General features: G+C 44.3%; 1 protein-coding gene across 2 annotated transcripts in view; it reads left to right on the top strand.

Moving 5' to 3' along the window:
* Nucleotides 1-22,122, top strand: part of CACNA2D4 (calcium voltage-gated channel auxiliary subunit alpha2delta 4) — a 134,570-nt gene that overhangs the window by 6,813 nt on the left and 105,635 nt on the right. For both annotated transcript variants that reach the window (XM_069860983.1, XM_069860972.1), the window contains exons 3-10: nt 4,991-5,107; nt 6,610-6,669; nt 8,216-8,378; nt 10,616-10,747; nt 11,804-11,864; nt 12,469-12,619; nt 14,835-14,909; nt 16,039-16,128. In XM_069860983.1, the coding sequence (XP_069717084.1) occupies nt 4,991-5,107; nt 6,610-6,669; nt 8,216-8,378; nt 10,616-10,747; nt 11,804-11,864; nt 12,469-12,619; nt 14,835-14,909; nt 16,039-16,128 (849 nt within the window). The remainder of the gene's footprint in view (nt 1-4,990; nt 5,108-6,609; nt 6,670-8,215; nt 8,379-10,615; nt 10,748-11,803; nt 11,865-12,468; nt 12,620-14,834; nt 14,910-16,038; nt 16,129-22,122) is intronic.

Raw genomic sequence — 22,122 nt, 5'->3', positions numbered from 1 at the left:
GGAGCTCCAGTGGGCAGAAGGTACAGATATGGGTTATTTGATAGTCAAATATCTGTGTCTGATGCTGCATAGGCATAAGTCCAGCAGAAAGTCTGCAGATACCAGCTTTTTCTGGGAAATGCGGAGGGTGTCACTTTAATCCTGTGAAGAAGTACTGCAGCCAATATGTCTTCTCCTTACAGCTTCAACACGGCCAGCTTGTGCTGCTTCTGTGGCTGCTTCTGCTGAAAGATTGAGGGTGTCCCAATGGGACTAAGCAAAACAGGGCTTATTTTGAAAATACTATCATTGCAAATCTTAACTGTGGAGGCCAAGGATGGCAGATGCAGCACTGAGGTGGGTTTCAAGACAGCTGTGCTATGTTGGCCCTCTGGAGATGCTGTACCAGGTTATTTCACCACCTTCTGTCAACACTATATGCTTTGACTCTTGAGATCTTGACCCCTACAGGGTAGCGGTTAAGATACCTATAGATGCCACTATAGCAAAACTGACATGAAAACAGTCACGACAAACAGATCTTGAACAAAAATTCGCAACTCTAATAGCATTTGGTTTAATTGACTGGAAGCAAAGAAAACTGATTTCTGATGAAAAAGAAGCCTGAATGTAACCAAATCTAATCTAGCATTCATGTCGAGGAGAGTCAAGGCAGAAATATATTTCCCTAGTGGTCTCACAGCTTTATAAAATAATCACACTTGCCTGCCACAGCACACGTCCACATGGGTTTGTTCTTGGAGAGAGGAAAGTGTCTACTTTGCTCTTGTGGGTATTAGGGCTTGGATGCAGCACAAAATAGTTGTGGTTTGCACAGTCTCTTGGACACCTCTGAGTGGGACAGTGTCAACCCTGACCCAGAGGGAAAATGTCCTTCAGTGAATCACTGTCACCGCTTCGAGATGGAGTAGAGATGAGCTTGATTCAACCTTGGTCTGCTAATACTCTCCAGCAGAGTCATCTTCTAAATGTATGTCCTGCGCTGCCCTAACTTTACTTAAGCATTTTAAACAGCCTAGGTTTACCTTTCACCCATCAAGTCCCAGTTCTTGAGCTCTTCCATTTCCCCTTGTTTCCCAGGGACTAGGGAAATGGTGGAGGACCAGCAAGCACTTCTAAAGTCCTCTCAGCTTCTAGGTCTTCAGCAAGCACTGGGTCAGCACTTTCTCACAAATCAGCAACTCAAAACAAAACCAATCATGGAAGTCTCCCTGTGCATCGCTGACACTTCGAGCACTGCAGAAGGACAGGATCAGGAGGACACAGACGAATCTTTTACTAATAGGCAACATTTTTATGCCCCATGATATGTATGTTGGCAGACCCCAAGGGGCTTTGTGTAGGTCACTGCACTGGCCCTGACTGCGAGCAAGTCAGGCCTGAAGAGCCAAGTATACAAAGTCTGAAAAATCCAAACACACGTGCTCCCTAGGCACCTTTCTTGTTTTGGGCCATTGCCTCTTTTCCACATGAAGTGTTTCTCTGTGTGCGTGATTATATGCAGACCACCAGAAAGGATGTGGAGCACAGTGTAGAGGCCCAGACAATTCTTTCCCCAGTGCTTGTTTAAGTCAAAGGGCAGTTTGCTTTTGAGGAAATACAAGCTGAGAGATAACAGCACCTTCCCTATTTGACTTCATGTCTCCCTTGTGTCTAATAGGCTCAAAGCAACTAGCTCATTGTTTCTTTGAGAGCCATAAATTTTTAGTTACTGAATGTTTCGCATGTTAATCTTCTCTTTAATATTAAGCATTTTTCCTTGTGCAGCTTTGAGTTTGTTTGGATTTCTTTGGGGTTTTTTGATTTTGCTCTTGAAGAGCCCTAATATCATGTTGCAAACTCAAACACTCGATTTCCTACAAGCTTTATTGCTCCCAGAGACCTGGCGAACCAGCAGGCATCTCTTGAATCCACAAGAGCAGGTTCTCATCTTATATCAGAGAGCTTTAAAGAAGCCCCTGGGTAGTTCTGTCTCCCCAGCAGTCAAGATATCATCAAATTAAACCTCACAAAGTTAGCAAAAGTTGAAGAGTGGTTTTGGCTTGATGGTTGAAGCGTTCATTGTATTCTCTTGACTATTATGCAGAAGAGGTTAAAATAAGCTTGTGCACTTCTCCGGTGTATCAGCTCGGCTCAGAGATAATGGATCCATATTAAGATGCTGAATGGGGTCTAGGACAGCTGTGGGCAATGTAGCTGCAGCAAAGAGGTAATGTGAAAGGCTGAGTAGGAGGAGGGCAGTAGCATCTCCCAGAGCTAAGGAACAGTTTGCCGCGGTCCTGCTGCTGCAGTTGGCCAGGCAGTGACCGAAGGCCCAAGGCCACCAACGGCAGCCATGCCAGGAGGATGCCACAGTGGTTCTGGGCTTCTCAAGGCTTGCCTCCGAGTAACAGAAACACCATCAGTTTCAGTGGACCCAAACTTAACTTTTCTTCTACTATGCTACACTGTAAGTGTTTCTGAGCATTACTTGCAGCTTCCTCCTGTAACTGAGGTTCCAATTGTCTTTCCTGGGGGATAGGACTGAGAAAGGACAGCAGGGCTTGGTTCCAGCTATGTAATTACTAGAAAGCACCACAAATAACTACATGGCAAGGAACAGACAAATTAAAGGAGTTCAGTCAAGACATTTTCCTGGGTGAAGATGAAAGGAATGTCTTTCACACTCTTAATATAGTTACACTAGCAGTGAGTAATGCAACACTGTGTACTTCAATGGGCTAAATTTCATGGAAGTGGGAACAAGAAAATATGTTTGGCGACATCTCTCTGTTCACAGATAAAACCTGGGGTACTGAATCCTGGATCTTCCACTTTTAAGTCACCACCCCCATCACTGTGGAATGAGAATCTTAATGAATTGCTCCTGCTGTTTTAAGGGAATACTAAGTACTAGATGAATATGAAAAGATTATCTGTTAGATCAGAGTTGACTTTTTAATCCCTTTTCAACACTAGAACCTTTCAGATAGTTCTCCCAAGCCTGTAGCTGATTCCTGTTTTGTAAATTTTAATGATTTGATAACTTGAAGCCTAAACTCAGGTTAATCTTAGTCTGCTACAAGCACCTGTATTGACATTTGCTGCCTACTTTCAGCGATGGTGCCTGGTACCTGTGTTGAAAATACAGGTACTATTCTGTTACCCTCCTTTGGGAACTCTAGTGAATATTCATTAAAAGCAGGAGATTTTAGTGGCAGGAATGCAGATAAAAAACTGATTGCTGGATCATTTGTTGGAAAAAAATCTCAACAGGGATCCAAGCTACAACCTGGTGAGTTCCTCACAGCCAACTGAAACTTTGCTGAAAGTTCTTTGGGTTTATTTTGTCTTTCCAGCTCTGGCTAGTTCCCAGGGCTAAGACTTGTACGGTATTAGCAGACTGTTTGTGATTGATCATGATTACTTTTACTCTAATAATATCCACTTGTCGATGTGTCAAAAGCACATTAAAAATAACTGACAGGTAAAGAGCCCTGTTCTTTTTAATTCAAGATATGACCCAAGGTAACCAATGGCAGGTCACTTTGTAAAGCGCTTGCTTGCCCATGCTGGTGTGGTCCCCCCCTTCGCTAGCTTTCCCAGGAGAGATTACCCTCCTCCCCCCGAGGAGGGTCTGATTAAAGCCTAGCGTGGCACAGATCACTTCTCTCTAGACGAACCCATGACACAGAGCTAAATGGGACAGGCACCAGCTGGGATGTCAACAGCCAGGGACCTCAGCTGAAGGGTTGTTGTTGCACATCCCTCTTTTTGGCAGCGTGGTTACAGTCAACCCAACATTCTCCTCCCCCCAGGCCTGTCCCAGCTACCCAGCTGCAGCAGAGGGGATGTGAGGCCTGGAATTTTTAATCCAGTAAAACCCTTGCTGTTAATCACACCAGGCAGAGGGAGCAGCCTCCTCATCATGCCTGCTGCAGGCTGGATGATGCTGCTATTTCTGTCTGACCTCCTCAGCCTGCCCCATTCCCAAGGCTGCCCTCGGATGGTCAATGAACTTCCCCTTACCCTTTTCACCACTGCATTTTTTACCTGCACAAGAAGTCCAGACCTGCCTGAGATTGTTGCCATGGTGCTAATACAACATGAAGATGGAGGGGATGCATATACAGTGCAGAGAGAAATGATGATGAGGGACCAAGGAAATTCTATTGGTTACCTTCGTGCTTCCACGTTGCTGAGAAGATAAGGCTCTGTCTTTTCTGAAATAGGTTAATCGTATTGTGACCTTTTACAGGTTTTTTTAGTCTTTCTTTCTGCCTATCTCTGTTGGCTTTGGAACTTCTTGAAATGGAGAAATGAAGGCCACTGTATCTAGTCTTGAAAGGGCAGATTTAGAGAGGCAGATTACAGTTACCCAGTCTGGGCGTACTCTGAGGCTTTTAATGCCTAGATTATATGAAACATGGTCAGAAGAAACTGGTTATCTTGTAATGCTGTCAGATTCAGATCCCTCTCATCTTCCCCAGTGGAGGCAGCATTACGTAGCCATGGTCATAATTCCTAGTTTCTGGGAATCATCTCTGCACTGCTCTGGTCCAAATCATGCCCGTGCATGATGAATATAGCATCCTAACTATCTCATTGACCTCTCCTTGGCAGTCTCCCACCTGATCACAGAGCAAACCCTTCTTGCTGCAGATCTGACAAGTTGTTACCCCTATGATAGCACTGTGGGACGACAGGACATGCAGTAGCATGGCATTTCTCCCACTAGTGCCCCAGAGCATATATGGCATAGGAGGTGATGTCATAACAGCATACAGCTCCATTCCCTTGCCCCACCCTCTGCCTTAAGTAAATTTTGGGTATGTGATGTATGTAATATTGTTATGGGTGTACACAACGTGTATTCTAGGTTTTTTAAAAGTTGGCCTTGTCCTTCTCTCCCTCATTTTCACCAGTGACAATACCCAGCTAACAATGATAGATTCACCCCTCTCTTTATGAGCCTCCTGCTCATTAGGATTTTCTGCTTCCACTTTGGTAGAAGTACAAAGATGTAGAGCCAACTCTGAAGATCAAAGAGGTGGATGGTTTGGAGCTGGTGAAGAAGTTCTCAGAGCAGATGGAAAGCATGCTCCGCAGAAAGGTTGAAGCCGTTGAGGTATGACCACAAGGCCTATGGGAAAAAAATCCTCTCGTGTCAGCCTCAGAACAGTAGACGCAGGCCTTCTGTCTGTACCAGGAGTGTGTGGGCGCAGAGGTTGCATGAGGACTTCTTTGCCCAATCAAATGCCTGCTGGTGCATCTGGCTTGCTCTGAGCTTTAAGTAGACACTGGTGGGAGGATGTGGGCGTTCAGACAAGGTAATACTAGCTTCTCCTTCAGACTAAAGTAGAAAATAAGATTAAAAAAAACCAGTCTAGGAATAAATATGAGGAAATGAGCACTCTTTTAGTAGAAAGGAGTTTTGATTGTGTGGCTTCTTAAAAAAGAGTAAAAAACTTCTCACAAGTGAAAATAAAGTTCATCCTTATATAATGCCCTCTGAGCTATTGAAGACTGGTAGCTTGTTTCAGCTGTGTGTGTGGCTCAAGAAATTCCTGCAGCCCCTAAACATGAGCTGCAAGGAAGGTGCTTGGGTTTCCGACTGTGTACATGGAGAAGTGTGGAGGAGGTGGCAAGAGGTCTTTAGCTTTTGCTGTGTTGGAGATCAAAGCAGGTAATCGTTACAGCCCTTCTTACTCCTTGCACCTAAGGATCTATTATAATCCTTCATATTTGCTCACTACGCAAAGCATATTTCTGTAGTCACAGAGCCTTGACTGTTTAAGGCATCTTATGTGGAAAAATCATCCAGAAACACATAATTTGAATCTCAAAGTGAAATGTGGGCACATTTAGACTCAGAGGTTTGGCCCATAACATTAAATTCGTAGCCAGACTTTTTCAATATTTGGATTGCCTTATCCTTTGTGAAGGAGCAGAAAGTAGTTTTGCTGAGTCTGTTGCGGATTGTGCAACTCTGAAAACATGTACATGTTTAGCTGGATTCCTTCCCAGTCAGGACCAATTGAGAATTAGTGCCCTGAGGCATCATATTGGAGAATACTAGTTGATTACATGTCTTCCCATAAATGGTAAGAGCTCATAAGTTGCCAGAGCATCGCTGAGCCCTTTATGAAATCATGTCATGGTCTTTGTCTTGGTAACAATACCAGAATGAGACTCCCACAAGGCCTTTTTCTTTGATGAGATACTGACATCAGGCTGGGTCTGAAATGCCTCTTTCATGGCTCTTTGGAAGTGTTCACGGAAAATAAATGTCTGGGTGTTGTTTCTCTAAATGGACATGTTTCTGTTTGTATATGTCCTGTGGTATCTAAGATTGCTCAGGGGTTTAGCAGGGACCCTGGAGTAAGTAGGTGTGAATATAGTCAGTAATAAATAGCTGTGAACATACCTTCCAAGCTGTAAAGTTGCAGCACAGAACGGCAGGTCAGCAGAAAAGGAGAAAAGAGGGAGATCTATAGCCCTGTGACTGTGTTGTGGTGAAGGAGGCAGTTGTGTGACTTTTCACTATGTGAATGGCTGATACAGCTGGAAGAGCTCCTGGAGGTCTTTTCACAGCACCCCCTCATCTTTCTTTCTGTGTGCTTGTGTCAGAGGTTGGTGGAAGCAGCAGAAGAAGCAGATCTGAACCATGAGTACAACTCCTCACTGCAGGTAAGTTTATCCCTGTCAGTGACAAAATACGACATCCTCAGAGAGACTAGCCAAAAGGCAGCACCCACACATCTCAGTTTCGTGGACAAGTTAGGGGTTTCCTTGTCTTCAGGACACTCAGCTTGTCTAGAAACCAGTGTGAGTAAGCAACTCCCTTGGTAGATCCCAAACCTAGTAACACGTAGGAAGTCAGTCCATCCCTTTGGCTCATTGCGTGATGTTATTTGCGTTACATTTACTGCATGCTAATGTTATAATTATGTGATAAGTTAGTGCAAATTAGCCTTTGCTTTGTGGGTTACTTGACTGGAAAAATGAGCTAAAAATTGAGAGTGTATGAGCAATGAGGAGGACTCTGTTACAAATACCCACAGCAAACTGTTAAACCCAATGACCTCAGTTTCTCACCGTCTTTCTCATTTTTCTTCTACCCTGCAGACACCCACTTGACAGGATTTCTTGTTAGGTGAAAAGCTTGTTGCTGTCCAAGCAATTTGGATAATTGGCTTTCTATTAAAAAGTGTAATGAAGTTATGGGATTGTTGCTGGTGAAGGGAGCTGGAGTGAAAACTTTGATGAAGGAAGTCCACTGTCCACAGAGCAAGCACAGACTGTTTAGCAGATGTACAGGCTACTCCTGCAAGTACATCTCTCTATGCTGGGAAAGGGTAGGAATGAAAATGCTTCCTGAAATCAAACTACATATCAATTTCACCTCTTCTACCTCTATTTAATAATCATGTTACAGACTTTCTAGTTGGGACAGCTGCATTCACATTAAGGGCCATGGGTGAGTTGAGTTACACGACCACGTATTTGCACGCACAGTTCACACCTTCCTGACTACTGTTAGTGCTTGAACATAAATCCTTAAATAACCTCTGCCCTTAGATACAAAAACATCTTAATAACATCTGTTATCTAAGAATGAAGAGTATCCCTAATATACTAAATTGATTGAAGACACTAAATCCCTGGTGGCCTTCACATGGGGAAAACGGCACTGTCTTTGAGCACCTTTTGCTTTATCTTTTGCTCTTGATGAGCACCCTCTGCTTGGATTGACAGAGTGAGAGGATAATCCCAGCTGGATGTACATCAGGAGTTAACTCCAGTAAATGACAGCTGTAAAGACAGGGCAAGTAAGGTCAGCATTGACATGCCCTGTAGCAAATCAGGGAGCCAGCCCTACTGAGACACTCCATCTCTCTGACTAGTCATTTAAACACCTCTGAGAGACCACAAGAATCTGTCACTGTATCCTTTTGCTCTCAGGTACCTCTTCTGCTGCTGGTTATGATCATGCTTTCAGTCATGTAGGCACCTGGCAGTAAGAAACTGTGCAGAAACCATTGTTTGGGCAGCTTGACACTTTTCATTTGGCAATGGCTCTTGTTTGCTGCTCATCTTGATTCTGTTTGAAACCTAAATTATCCAGATGTCCCTTTTTTTGTGTTTTAAAAAACATATTTTTCAAGCAGTACTGGTAATAGTTTGTCTTATTCTATTGTGTTGCCTTTCTCTTTTCCACTGTCTTCATCAACAGTTTGATTACTACAACTCTGTCCTGATAAATGAGAAGGATGAAAATGACAATTATGTGGAGCTTGGAGATGAATTCATCTTGGAGCCAAATGAGCATTTCAATAACTTGCTGGTCAACACAACATACAGTGACATCCAGCTCCCCACCAACGTCTACAACAAAGGTAGTGGCCTCTAATTTCTTACTGCTAGTAGGTTTCTGTGGAAATTACCAGCAATAATACTGAAAGAAAGGATGGGAATATTAAAAAACAACTGACAAAAAAGAAAACAGGGCTGGAAAGGTACTGTCCCCGGGCACGGTCATGTCTGTGCTGTGGTCTATCACTGTGACAGGGCTTAGGTATAATCCGCTCTTGGAAGACCTCCAGTGATGGACAGCCTTACATCTTAGGCAGGCAGTGTAGTCTCTTAGGGTTCACTTACCCAACCAAAGCTGTGAAATGATCTGTGATGCGAATTTATTGGCCATTGTTACTCTGTACAAAGGGCTGGATCTATCAACGTCTTTAGGTGTCAAGGATCTTATTGATTTCAGCTGAAAAATCAGACCCCAAGTACTTTTGTGTTATGAGGCACTAACATCTCAGCAGGATACTCATAATACACAGTGAGCTTATCCATAGGGGACTAGGGGTAATTCACAACTGCTACTGGGACATGTCTGTTCTGGGGTATCTTCCATTCTCAGCAAGCCTTTGGCACTTTGGCAGGTGCAGGAGCCTAGGGAGGCACCGAGGTTCACATGGACTCATCTGTGCCTGGTCTGCCCATCTGCATGCTCACACCACTCCAGCTCCACACCAGAAACAGATCCATCTCCAGCTTGGCTGACACATTGCTGAACCCTCAGGCTGAGACAGCAGTTGTGATTGTCCTCAGTTTACTGCTCTTCTTGGACAACATTCAAAGCTGCCTGAACTGAGTCTTTACATGTCTCCCTGTCAGCTCTTCCCCTTGCATATGTTTTGGCAATTAAAAAAAAAAAAAAAATCACCATTACTTCTTTAAAAGATTGAGCTCATTTACAGCCTTCAGGACCAAACAGGGCAGATGCCTGTGACTATGTTCACAACCGTTATGCTATTTAGAGGGATAATAGCAGGAGTTCTATTTCTCCCTCAATTTTAAATTAATTCCATCTGGTCTGACAGCCTTGGACACTAGAATCTTGCTTACAATAAAGCCACCAGCAGAGCTGGCTGTGGGTGTCTACCGCAGAGGTACATGAAGTAGTTTGCCACCTACAGCAGCATCCAGAAGACATGGCCAAATGGCTGCTGTCATAGACAGCAGAGAGACACTGCCCAGCTAGATAATTTGTGGTCTGTACAGAGAGATAAAACCCACCCAATGGCCCTGGCTACAGCTGGAGGATAAGCAGGAGGTGGAGGAGGAGAATGGCTGCTTCCATGCCCAAGGCTTCACTCAGAAGTGCCTGGCAGTACTCACCCCCTCTCTTGCAAACAGTAGCAAGCCTGGCTCTCCACAGCTCTTCTGTCTCCCTTCCTGCATGAGTTACTTTGGCCTCATTCTGTGGAGTCACAGTTCAATTTTTCCCCTAACTGCCTTTAGTAAAGTGACTAAACAGGAAGTGGTAGGTCAAAGCCCCATTTCTTTCAACATTAATACAGTTAATCCTAGAATGGCCAGTGTCTTACAATTCCCTGTTTCTATTGCTGCTGCTCTGTTTGGTCTCCTGAGGCAATGAGTCAACACAGACACCAAATATACACTGCCCCTTACAAGTTCTTGCAAATCTGCAACTTCCTATTGATTCTGATGAGAACAGGGTCACGGGAGGATAGCTCAGCCTTTATGAAAGCAAGGGAAGGCAGAGAAGAAAAGAAAGACTAGTTGGGGAAAAGAGGAGAGAGAGAGAGAGAGAGCAAGAGAGAGGGAAATGACATGTAAAACCTAAAGCTCCTCTGTCTTAGGTAACTGCAGCTAGCATAAATTTAAACACTCTTTCTAGAAAGGCTGTTTCCCTTAGTGGTGCGTCAGACAGTTGCCTTACAACAGCTACACATCCCCTCTTGGGTAGCAGCTGAGTCCTGTCTGTGTGCTATACCGGTTCTGTTCAGCCCAGTGCTTGTTTTCCTGGGTCTCTTGGAGCCTCTTCCCAACAGATATAATGCCCCAGGCCAGGCATGATTGGAGAAAGAAATGGGGTAGCAGCGTATTACCAAGCTGAGATCACCTGCAGTGGCTAGTGGTGATCTGCTCTCCAGGATTTACTTTAATGATGTACCCAATTCCTTGCTTAATGTCAAAGCATTGGATTAGCCTGCATTCCTCCTGGGCTTGCCTTTGTTCCTGTTCCCCTCCTCCGTCAGGGGTGGTGACTGTCCTTCCCACTTTTGTACACTTTTTTCCCCATTTCCTATTCTTTCCCCCACAGACCCTGACATCCTCAATGGTGTTTACATGTCAGAAGCCTTGAATCCTATTTTTGTGGACAACTTCGAAAGGGATCCCACGCTGACCTGGCAGTACTTTGGCAGCTCCACTGGGTTCTTCAGACTCTACCCAGGTAAAAGGGCACAGATCACCCTCGCTCTTTCAGCGCAATTCAATAATCCTCCAGGACAGAATCTGTGCCACGGAAGAGCCCAATGTGGGAAGGCCAGGGGCAGCGTGTCCCCATGAAGGGCAGGGTTCAGTGAGCAAAATATGCAGTACATGTGCTGCTACTGCTACTTAGGCTGAAGGAACATTGTCCACAGCAGGCATAGATCCCTTTTTCCCAAGTGGATCAGCCCCTAAGGCGTGTTGTCCTTGCAATCCCAGATGGGTTGGCTTGCAGAGTTGTGCCTCAGAAAGGCTGCCCTCCAAAAACCTCACAAAACTCCATGGCAGGACCTGCAAATCTCCCAGGCGGGGTGTGGAGGCTGCAGGAAAGCTCCCTGCCTAATGCTTTCCTGTGTTTTTTTAGTGGTGGCTACAGCCTCTCTCCATCTCTGAGGCCACACATGGCAGATGCAGCTGGTCAGCCTGACTTGTTTATCCACGCGCCAGCTGTGAGTGATACCTAAGGTCACAGCACAAGAGGGAGGCCCTGTGCTCGGAGGAATCCACGAGATCCTCCACAGCTGTAACTTGGTCTGGTGGCCCCTTCGTCAGATGGCTGCGTGCCCTTGTCCTGTGACCTGTCACGTGTTGTAGAAGGGGAAAGCAGAGATGGCCATGAACAGAGCCTTTAGCAAGGAATCTGGGACACATCCCTGTCACTGTCGCTCTTTTTTTATGCTCTTAACCTTCCTTGGGGAGCAAAGGATGTTGTTGAGAACTGCATCAAAGTGGCAGAAAGTTCAAACTAATTGCAGTATCTCCCCAGATTGGAACAGACTATGCCTAGGTACATTTTTAATAGAAATTTAATAAACAGTTTGCTAAGAACTGCCAAAGAGCATGCAGCCCTGCTTGTATTTCTGCAGAACGGCCCCTGCTATTGCTGGCCAGACTTTCATGCCCCCATGGGGTAGCCAGGTCTCTGTGGTGAACAGCAGAAGCGTGGGCACCTGCGGAGAAGGGAGCAGATGCCTGCCTATCTATGTGTGTTGATTGCTCCTTTTGCTGCTCCCTTCAGGAATAAAGTGGTTACCAGATGAGAATGGAGTCATCTCCTTCGACTGTAGGAATCGTGGCTGGTAAGAATTTTGGAGAGACCTGGTCAAAGCACCTTTCAGTTCTCCTCTCACTCTCTTTTCCAAAGTGACACCTTGGTGAGTTGCTGATTGTTAGTTATTGCCCCGTGCTGATTCTGCGAGAGAAGAGTGATACATAAACCAAGGCAAGAGGAGGTTAGGCAGCCCTACCACCTGCCAGCACTGTCTTTCCATATGGAATTTAACATGTGCCACACAGAAATTTCCACCAGTGTATCCCTCTGTCCCAGCCTCCTTCTAATTCTGCAACCAAAAGGATGGGGCTGTTCAAACTCTACAAACGTGGGGGCATTTATTCAGCCCACTCAACATGGCTAAAGGATGTTTTAGCTGTTCAGGCCATCTGAATCCGGCCATACAACTGCAGCAGGCCCAGCACTTTCCAGTGAAAGAATTTAGATGCTGAGGCCAGTGAGAGAGCCAGGTTGGTAGGAAGAGCCCCGTTGGATGCCCAGCCTGACCCTGCTGGATAGCCGTGCTCACGGTGCGTGCTACGCTGTTGTGAGCATCGTGTTACAGCATCACGCTCAGTGTTCCTCCTCTTTGTACGCTCACATTGCTTCCCTGTATTTTTCTTGTTATAAAGGTACATCCAAGCAGCCACCTCTCCCAAGGACATTGTCATCATTGTGGACGTCAGTGGGAGCATGAAGGGCCTGCGGATGACCATTGCCAAACACACCATTGTCACCATTTTAGATACTCTAGGAGAAAATGACTTTGTCAACATCATTGCAGTAAGTATGTCCCAGTTCCAGTCCTGAGTTGTCTTATTTGTGCCTTATACTGACTCTTCAGTCTCCTTAGTAAACTAGAGGTGTTACAGTGGCATAACTACAAGACTTAGTACTGATGTTTCTATGACAAGGTAGCCCACCTAGCTGACCAAGGAAAACTGGTTGATGTAATCTTTCTGGATTTCCGCAAGGCCTTTGATACTGTCTCTCACAGTACCCTCCTAAACAAAATGTCCAGCATACGGCTGAATAAACACATAACAGTGTGTGTGAACAATTCACAAGTGAATTGGGCTCAAAGGGTCATAGCGAGTGGGTTTACATCAGACTGGTGACCAGTCTCTAGTGGAGTTCCGCAGGGATCCTCCTTAGGACCAGTATTTTTTAATAATTTCATAAATGAACTGAATGCAGGACTCAAATGTTTACTAACCAAGTTCACTGATGACATGAAACTTGGGGGAGCTGTGGACAGTCTTGAGGACAAAGAGGCCCTGCAGAGGTATTTAGACATTTTGGAGAGCTGGGGAATTGCTAACCATATAAAGTTTAACAAGGGCAAATGTCGGGTTTTGCATCTGGGACACAGCAACTCTGGGTACACATACAGACATGGGAGTGAGAGGTTGGAGAGGAGACCTGCGGAAAGGGATCTGGGGGTTCTGGTCAGCAGTGTGCCCTGGCAGCCTGGCAACCATATCCTAGGATGCATCCAGCACAGCACTGCTAGCTGATCAAGCAAGGCGATTCTCCCACTCTATTCCACACTGGTACAGCCCCACTTTGAGTACCGTGTGCAGTTTTAGGCGCCGCAGTAGAAGAAGCTGATCTCTCCTCTCTGATGACCAATGATAGGACATGTGGGAATGGCAGGAAGACGTGCCAGGGAGGTTTAGGATGGATATTATGAAAAGGTTCTTCACTCAGAAGGTAGTGGAGCTTTGGAACAGCTCCCCAGGGAAGTAGTCATTGCTCCAAGCCTGACAATATTCTAGAAGCATTTGGATGATGCCCTCAGACACATGGTATAAATTTTGGGGTTTTCCTACACAGGGATAGCAGTTGGACTTGATCCTTGTGGGACCCTTCCAACTCAGGTTATTTTGTGATTCTATCACTCTCTCCATTTTTAAGCCCTGGCCCAGATGGGGATGGGCTCCTTACCCAAAGAGAACCACCACCACTGGCCACAGAAAGGAAAACTTTTCTATGATCCACACCAAGACTCAGGGAGTTGGTACCAGATTAAAGGGAAATGGCTGCTCACATCTTAATTTTCAAAGCTAATTTAAGCGCTATCTTTTTCTCCTGGCTTTTTGCCAGGACATGGTCATTGACATGTAAAGTCTACTTTTTGTTGACTGCTTCTTATTGTGTAAGATAGTTAGAAACTCCAGTGGTGACAAGTCTGTCTTTATATAGCTGGACAGATGGAAGAGTGAACAGTGTTGGCAGAAAAATGGAGGGAAAACATTAAGGAGTTTGAAATATCTTCTATTCTTCAGAAACAATCCCAGATAGAGCATATAATATATATTCCCTTACTGTTCTCAAGAACCTACTGGCTCAGACACATAACCTGACCTCAGCTCCTATTGATCAGCTGAGCATCAGTGGTCTGATAACCATGGTCTTATGAATTATGCTCTTCTGAACCCTGCAGGAAAATGTTTACAGTGGCATATTTTATGCCGTATATGTATGAGGCTAGAAGCATACACCTCACCAATTACTGCAGTTTGGTGGATGTGTGGTGACTTGACACGTTACCATTCAACTGTGCACCAGAGGCATCAGACAGTAGGCTACAAAAACACTTGCAAGGTTCAGCTGGTGTCTCGGGACTCATAAGTCTCAAAGTCAAAAATTTGTGCAAATAGTGCTAGAAGCAAGGCCAGGGGCACAAGCTAGCAGTGTGGAGAAATTCTCTAAAATGCGAGTGAAAAAAAGTAACTTTGTATGTGTAGATACGCCCAGATAGTGCTCATCAAAGCACCATAATTAGCTCATTAGTTAAACAAATACAAGAGTTATCAAAATTATAATTTGCCATCATCATTACAAACAGTTCTTAAGGGAAATATGTATGGGTGGCATAATGCTCCATACTGGATAATGCTCCTATGATACTGTTTTTTGAACAGTCACCTAGTACATGAATCCATTTTGTGAATTTTCTCCCTTTCAGTCCCTTTCTTTTTATTTTCTTTTGCAGTACAATGATTATGTTCATTTTATTGAACCCTGTTTTAAAGGTATTCTGGTCCAAGCAGACAGAGATAACAGAGAGGTGAGTATCAGACTGCTATTGATGTTATTAATATAGTTCTCTCAATGTAGTAAGTACATTGGATTAAGATGCTGTGCCATGAAACTCCAGGGACGAGAAACAGCCACCTTCCAGAACCATGTGGGGGTGCATTTCAGAAACAAGCACCTATTCAGTGGTGTGTGCTGGGTCCTTGTTTCATCTTTGCTTGCATGAAGCTACTGTAACATGGGGTCAGCTGGCTAACTAAATGCCAGCAACCACCTTCCCTGTGTCACAGCAGAGTGTGTGGCACTGCAACCAGAGCACGAGTGGAAAACTCGTGCTGCTGTGGATAAACAGCATGCAGAGGGACAAGGTTCTCTGTCTTTGAAACCTTGCATCCCCTGATGAGGGGTTTTGCTGCTCTGACCCAGGAGGGCTCACCAGCCCTGAGGCAGTCAGCCTGCATGCGGCTGCTCCCCTGCCCTCTGGGCCGACTTGTATTTTTAGCTGTTCTTACTGTTTGGGGTTTTTTCCTTCCTTTTTCTCTGTATATTAATACCACAGAGGCAGCACATCCCTCCATGTCTTCAACAATCGTATTTCTCTTCAAGAATCTTTCCCAGCTCAGCCCTGGGTCACAGAGTATGGCTCCAGAGGTTGGTGTCTCCTAAAGTGTTTCCCAAAGGATTCCTAAGCCTTTTGGGCACTAACTTGCAGAACAAGTTCTCTGAGGGTTTTGTTTACAACAAGATCAATGCCTCTTAAAGAGTAGACATGCATCCAACTTTTTTATTTTTCCAATTCCTATTGCTCTTGCATGCACAGGAATGATTTTTTTTTTTTTCTGAAGGGGTAGATAAGGAAAAGTCAAATTTCTAATAGTTTTGTTCCTTTTATGAGGCTTCATGTACTGCCAGTGGTTTGCAGCCCACAAACTGAGAAATGTCGTTGTGCCTTGGCTGTGTGAGCAAGGGGGTGTGACATGATGGCACGCCAACGGAGTAGCCACTTGATTTTCCCCCTTCTACCCATCACAGTGCTCACTGCCCTGCCAGCAGTGGTGATGTGTCAGAGGCCCAGCAGCACAGACTTTTCCAAGTTCCTGATCCAAGAATGCACCCTACCTGCAACTCATGGCTGCCTTTTCCCCCTTTCTCCCTCCTAGCACTTCAAGCAGCTGGTAGAAGAACTGCAGGCAAAAGGAGTGGGGACTGTGAACAAGGCTTTGACAGAGTCCTTCAAAATCCTGAGGGAGGTAAGAAAGTCGGTGTTGATGCTTGCACAAGTGTCCTTGCCCACCTCTAATTTCCCTTCTGCATCTACTGACTTAGCACATCCCTCACAGAGCCGCAAGGGAGGCAGTATGAGCTGATCTCATGGAACCCAAATTTACAACAAGCAGTGTGAAGGGGTGACCTGGCTTCGGGGAGGTGCGTGATGCCTCAACGCTGCAAATCCCTGTCCAGCAGGAATCAGGAGCTGGGAGGGATGTGGCCTCATGGGTGTTTCCTTAATGACCCCCACAGCTGAGCATCACCCAGGAACCTTGGTTATAGATGGTAGCAATAAAATACAACTGATCAGCTGAGGGCAATAATTCTGGTCATAAGTAATGTTATTGGTGGGTCTTTGTAACAAGGCGATGATGAAGATGTGAAAGACTATTCTCGGGCTTCAGATATATTTCAATGTCACTTTGCTGAGTATCAGTGCTTGGGGAAGAATTTACAGACAGAGAATTAATCAGTCAGTCTGATCATGTCCTGTGATAAGAATCGTAAACAATTCATTGCCCTACGTGAACAATTGGGACTTGAGTACCCTTGAGGTAAACATACAATTTAACTATGTTTCTTAAGGAATGTTAACAAAACAAAATAGAATAAAGAACCAGCTGAACACCCCTACCTCTTCATGGCACTGTCTGTAGTGGGATTGGCATTAAGATGCCAATGCCCATAGTGCTGACAAAAATATGTATGCAGTACTATGCTAGTGGCCATAATGATGGCGTTGACACCCTGGGAAGGATTTTCCAATCTTAATTATTTTACAAAGTGAAAGTTTGGCTGTTGTAATGCTGTCACTAACTTATGCCTGTGTAAGCATGATCAGAGTTGAACCCAGGGTTGGTGCTAGCTGAGCTGACTTGTCAGTGGTAATAGAAGCATAATGGTTTTATTAACATCCTGAGAAGAATGTGGTGTAGCCTCTGCATTGTAGTAAGAGGCTGATGGCACTCCTAGTAATAATGGTTCAACATCTCTGGGGGAAGATATTTACCAAGATGACCAGGGAAGGAGTAATGATATAAACTTAGAAAAAGTACATGGACTAGATGCCTGCTAGAATTATCCATGTGTATGCTTGCACTTTATGACAAAATCAGCTTTATCTTTAAAACTAGATTTCCAGAGCCTATATAGACCTGTGTTGTATAAATTAGAATATTTAAACAAGTTTTTCACCAGAAGAAAAATGATGTCTTAATATCTAATATAGTATTGGTTATATACAATGATAACAGATTAAAAAAGCGCAGTGCAGTACAACTGCAGGCTCTCTCAAACAGCACAGCTTTGAAGGTCTCAGTGGAGAACAGGGGATCATAACCCTAAAGAAAGCCTGCTTGCCCCAGCTGAAACAGCAGCTAGTCATGTCAGGCACAGACACCAAAACTGGTCTGGTTCCACCAGTGAGGAGACCTCACACCTCCTTTCTGGCAGGCATGGCTCACTCACTAGACTAGGCAAGCTTCAAGCTTTCAGGAGGCAGAACCTTTGTAAAACTCCACATGCTTTGAGCCAGGCATGCCCATGGGAAATAGAAGGTACCTGGTGGAACAGCTGACACAGAAAAAAACAGTCCTCCACTGAGGATCAAAACTACATCCAGAGAGTGAGCGATGCCCATGCACCCCAGTGGACTAACGTAAACGTCACTCAACTGCAGTAACAGAGAAGAGACTTTTTGGCAGGTAGAGAACGTATTTTTCCTCTCTTTTTGGCATGAAAAATGCAGTCAGTCAACAGTTTCAGTAGTCATCACTCAACTTGGTCCTTGTTGATTCTTCCTTTGCTAATGAGCTCAAAACATCTCTGAGGTTGCTTATAGACAGTATAACACCCAGTGGTGGTAAAACCTTCTGATGTTATTCACTCACAAGTTGAGCTGTTGCTCCCCTGATGCCTTTCATTATCAAGTCAGATCTGGGGAGAGGGCAACTGACTCAGGCATTTGACCATTTTCTCTTTGAGCATCTATAGATAAAGAAAAATGGCTCTTCTCTCAGTGATTGCTAGTGTCATGCTTCTCTGCATCTTGGGAACTGCTATCCATGAAACAGAACAGAAACAGTCTGTTCAGAAACAATAACTGTCATGAAAGCAAGGTGCAAAACAGAGCTACCTATCTCTCCATGCAGTTTTCCTTCCACAGTAACATTGGTCACAACTTTCTCACAGCACGTCATTTGCTGTAGCGTGTACCATGATCATCTCCTCTTTAGCAAAATGGACTTCAGTCCAAGGTCACAGAAGCAATCATCTGGGATTCTTGTTTTCAACCAGCTCTGGGGTGGCTGCGCATGCAGCAGGAGGCCAGCAGGACCTCCTGCAAGTTACTTTGCAGCTTCATCCCAGGATTCCTGTCTGCCTAGTGACATTCAGAAACAGATAGAGATTGTGTCTCAGTGCACATATGGTGGCACCAGAGGCTGCACATACATTGTACGCTAGTGTAGAAATATGCCTGTTGTCCTGCAGCGGTCTTCCAAAAACTGTAGCTTCCCTGGTAGGGCCCCATTTAGAGAGTGCCTTGATAGCACCAGCTGGAGGACCCCAGGCTCCACAAGTACCACATCTTAAGGCAAAATGGTACCACCTGCCAAATGCTTATATGCTTTAAGGACTCCCTGAAATCTCCTCTTAGAGCTTCTTAGATCTGTATCGGCAATAGAGGCAGAAAAAGGTTCCATCAGTGCCCGGAAACAAATCTGTACTGACACAGTCATGCGGGCAGGAGAAGGGGGAACCTTGGTGGAATTGCCCACCCCCTTCCCATCAGACAAAATTCACATTCTCAGCTTGTAATCATAGCTGTTCCTCACAGACTGTCCTGTTATTGTTCACAGGAGCATACACAAGAGAATGAAAATGAAAATTACTACATCACACTGATGAAACAGGCTTTGCTGATTACAATAGACAACCAGTAATAATATCTGTAATGAAAATGACTGCGAAATTTCCCTGGTAATTCTCCTCAGTCCAATTGCTTGTCAAATGAATAGCCCAGTAGGGGCCTACATGGTGAGGTATGAGTAGCAGAGAGGAGTTGAAGAGCAGCAGTGTCTCACTATGTTTCTTTTCTTCCATTACATTCTTGGGTAGCCAGGGTATATTTTAATCTGTGATGAAATTTGCAGAACACCTTCAGGAGAAGAGTTAGCCAGACCCTCCCCTGCTTCTGTCTGCCATGCTCAATAAACCACCTAAACACTCTTTCAATTTAGCAACAGACCAAGTGGTTTCAATAAAATATGCATCCCAGGGAAACATGGTCTTAAGCATACATTTATAAAGTGCTTCAAAATTTTCAGACATCTAGTACTATCTTTTGAGCTCCTTTCTTGTTTATCAAGTTTTAGTCTATCTCATTGCCATCTTTTCTGCTTTGCTTCAACAAGCTTTGCACACGCTCATCCCCTCACCATTTTCCTGTAGGATTTATACCCCTTTGTTCTGGCTGCTTCTCTGCTGTTGGCTGCTTGCAGTCTGCCTGCCTTCCCTGAGACACCATCCTCCCAACAGCATGTAAGTGCTGCAGCTGAGAGCTATCAAGTGCTAAGCAGAGCAGAATAATTACCTTCCTTGTTTTACACACCATAGTCCTTTTAACACAACCTAAGACAACAGTTACGTTTCTTCAAACAGTGTCACATTGTTAGTTCCTATCCAGCTGATCTGCCTCTGCGGTGTTCCTCTCCAGCTCCTGTTAGGTATTTGAGCCTCTGACTATACTTTTCTATGTAAATTTATTTATATATTTTTATACACATGCCAAATATGTTTCTACATATATACATATGCAAACACACATCCCTAATCCTAATATATATATATTTTTTTTCATATATTTGTTGCATACAGACCTTTTAGGATTAGATAGCACAAAATCTGTGACTTTTGCAAGTCCTCCTTTCTCTGTATTCACTCAGAGTATTTTGAAATCTGCTATTTTTCTGACACTATGGAGGAAAAGAAACCCAGGTTCTGCTCTCTGAAGCCATTCCTTCTCCTTGGAATGATGTCGTCTCTTAACACCAAGCTTTAATGGTACCATGTTTTAATGGTACCTTGACTTGCTGCAGAACTCGGATATTACATAAATTCTGAGGCTAATTACGAGTCCGTCACTGTAAAATGGCTACATGTGAAGAAACGGTGAAACTGATCATAAACTAGATTTCAGTGAGCTGTAAAATTCTGTGTAACTTGAGCAAACTTGTGTCATACAAAGAATGAGCCCACCTTCTGATGTGAGTAATCAAAGGAAGGGTTGGCCTCTCGTGCCCCACCTCTGTGGGAAGGCATTTCATTTGCACGCCCACAGGAGGACTGTGTTACTAATTTTTCTAGCAAAGTGCTATATGTTTAAGGACAATTTACCCATCTAGTTTCTTCTCTTCTTGTAACACATTTTCTGCTGATTCCCTCTTCATGCTTTTGGTTCTCATACAGTCCCAGTGAGGTTTCAGGCCATGAGGCAAGTAGTCCAGCAACACCTTCTACAATTCTTTCTTCCTGCTGAGCACAGATTATTCAAATGCTTTCAATTAACTTTTTATTTAATGCTACCATTTTGTGACCCTGCCTGTAATTCAGTCATTCTGTTCTTTGTTTCTTATCACTTCAGCATGTACTCAGCCATTATAATACTGTCCTTTTGATGATGAAGTATGGAGGCCATAAAGCATTTCTGCTTGACCATTTCCCTCTGTTTTTTATTATCTGGCAATGTACACTTTTGTCCTCCCTTTCTTGCTTCTTCTCTGAACACTCATAAATCTTCTCTTGATTCCAGTTGCATTTTTAAGGACCTGGATTCTGCAGCATATTTTTCAGGATATGCAAAGCTCAAGATTTCCTATTTACCACTCTATGCCATTTTGCTTAATGCTGTCTCTTGCTTCTTCTTCACTGCCCTTCTGTTTCCTTCTGTACTGCTAATTTGCTACCAACAAGACACTTTCAACTCAGTTTGAATTTTCAGTAGTTCTGGAGGCCACTCTGGAGGCAGGTCTGCATAAGAATGGAACAAGAGGAGACAGAGAGGGGCTGCTCAGTCATCTGGCCAGATGTCTATATAATCAGCATGCGTGCCTGCGCATCACTGAGCTCTGCTTATTGCTTCACTAGTAACTCTGTGCCAGGCTATAACTGCAAAATAAATGGCAATGAGCAAACAGGAGAGTACAAGAGACTATGACCGTGAATTAATTAGATCATGCCTGTTACTCCTGGCAACGTGACCGAAGTTATACAGGAGAATATGTACCTCTGTGCCTCATTCACCGACTACAGCTCTAGGTTGCACCTCTTCAGACATCTGCTCTGTAGACATCTTGTTCCTCATCTCCCCTTCCTTCATGCTCCTGAGACTTCAGCCAGAGCAGGGAATTATGCTCAGAGCTTGATGTGAATGCTGTCAGACCATTTGCTACAGCTGCAGCCAGCCACAAAAGGAACTAAAAATCAGGGATTACCTCTTGTTCATTTGTTTTCTAAATCTGTCTTTTTAATCTCTGTTTCTATGACAGTGATGATCTCATTTTCCCCTCTTGAAAATATCATCTACTCCTGTAATTAGGAGATTGCTGGTTCTGGTATAGCGTCTAATTTCTCAGTATCTCAGTATTATGAGTCCTGAAGTAAGCTACGTGAAGAGATGTCTTAAGTAGTTTGGCAAAATAGTGGGTGACCTTAAATGAGTGTTAATTTAATAATTGTATAAACAAAACACATTGTAGATTGCAACAGTCTGGAATAAGCTGCTTTCATAACTACAAGATTCCCGTATCTGTGACCTGAACCTCATTCTGACAGCACCTCCCTCACCATCATAGCCCCGTGCCTCCTTAATGGATGCTCACACTAGCCGTTCTCTCTGTCCTAGGAATAGCTCATTTGAGACTCCTAGTCTTTTTCCTGCCTAGTAGTCTGCAGCAGAATCCCATGTGGCTGTTAAC

The sequence above is a fragment of the Phaenicophaeus curvirostris genome, chromosome 1 (assembly GCF_032191515.1).
Source record: "Phaenicophaeus curvirostris isolate KB17595 chromosome 1, BPBGC_Pcur_1.0, whole genome shotgun sequence".
Classification (NCBI taxonomy): domain Eukaryota; kingdom Metazoa; phylum Chordata; class Aves; order Cuculiformes; family Cuculidae; genus Phaenicophaeus; species Phaenicophaeus curvirostris.
This window is presented reverse-complemented; position numbering and strand designations above follow the sequence as displayed.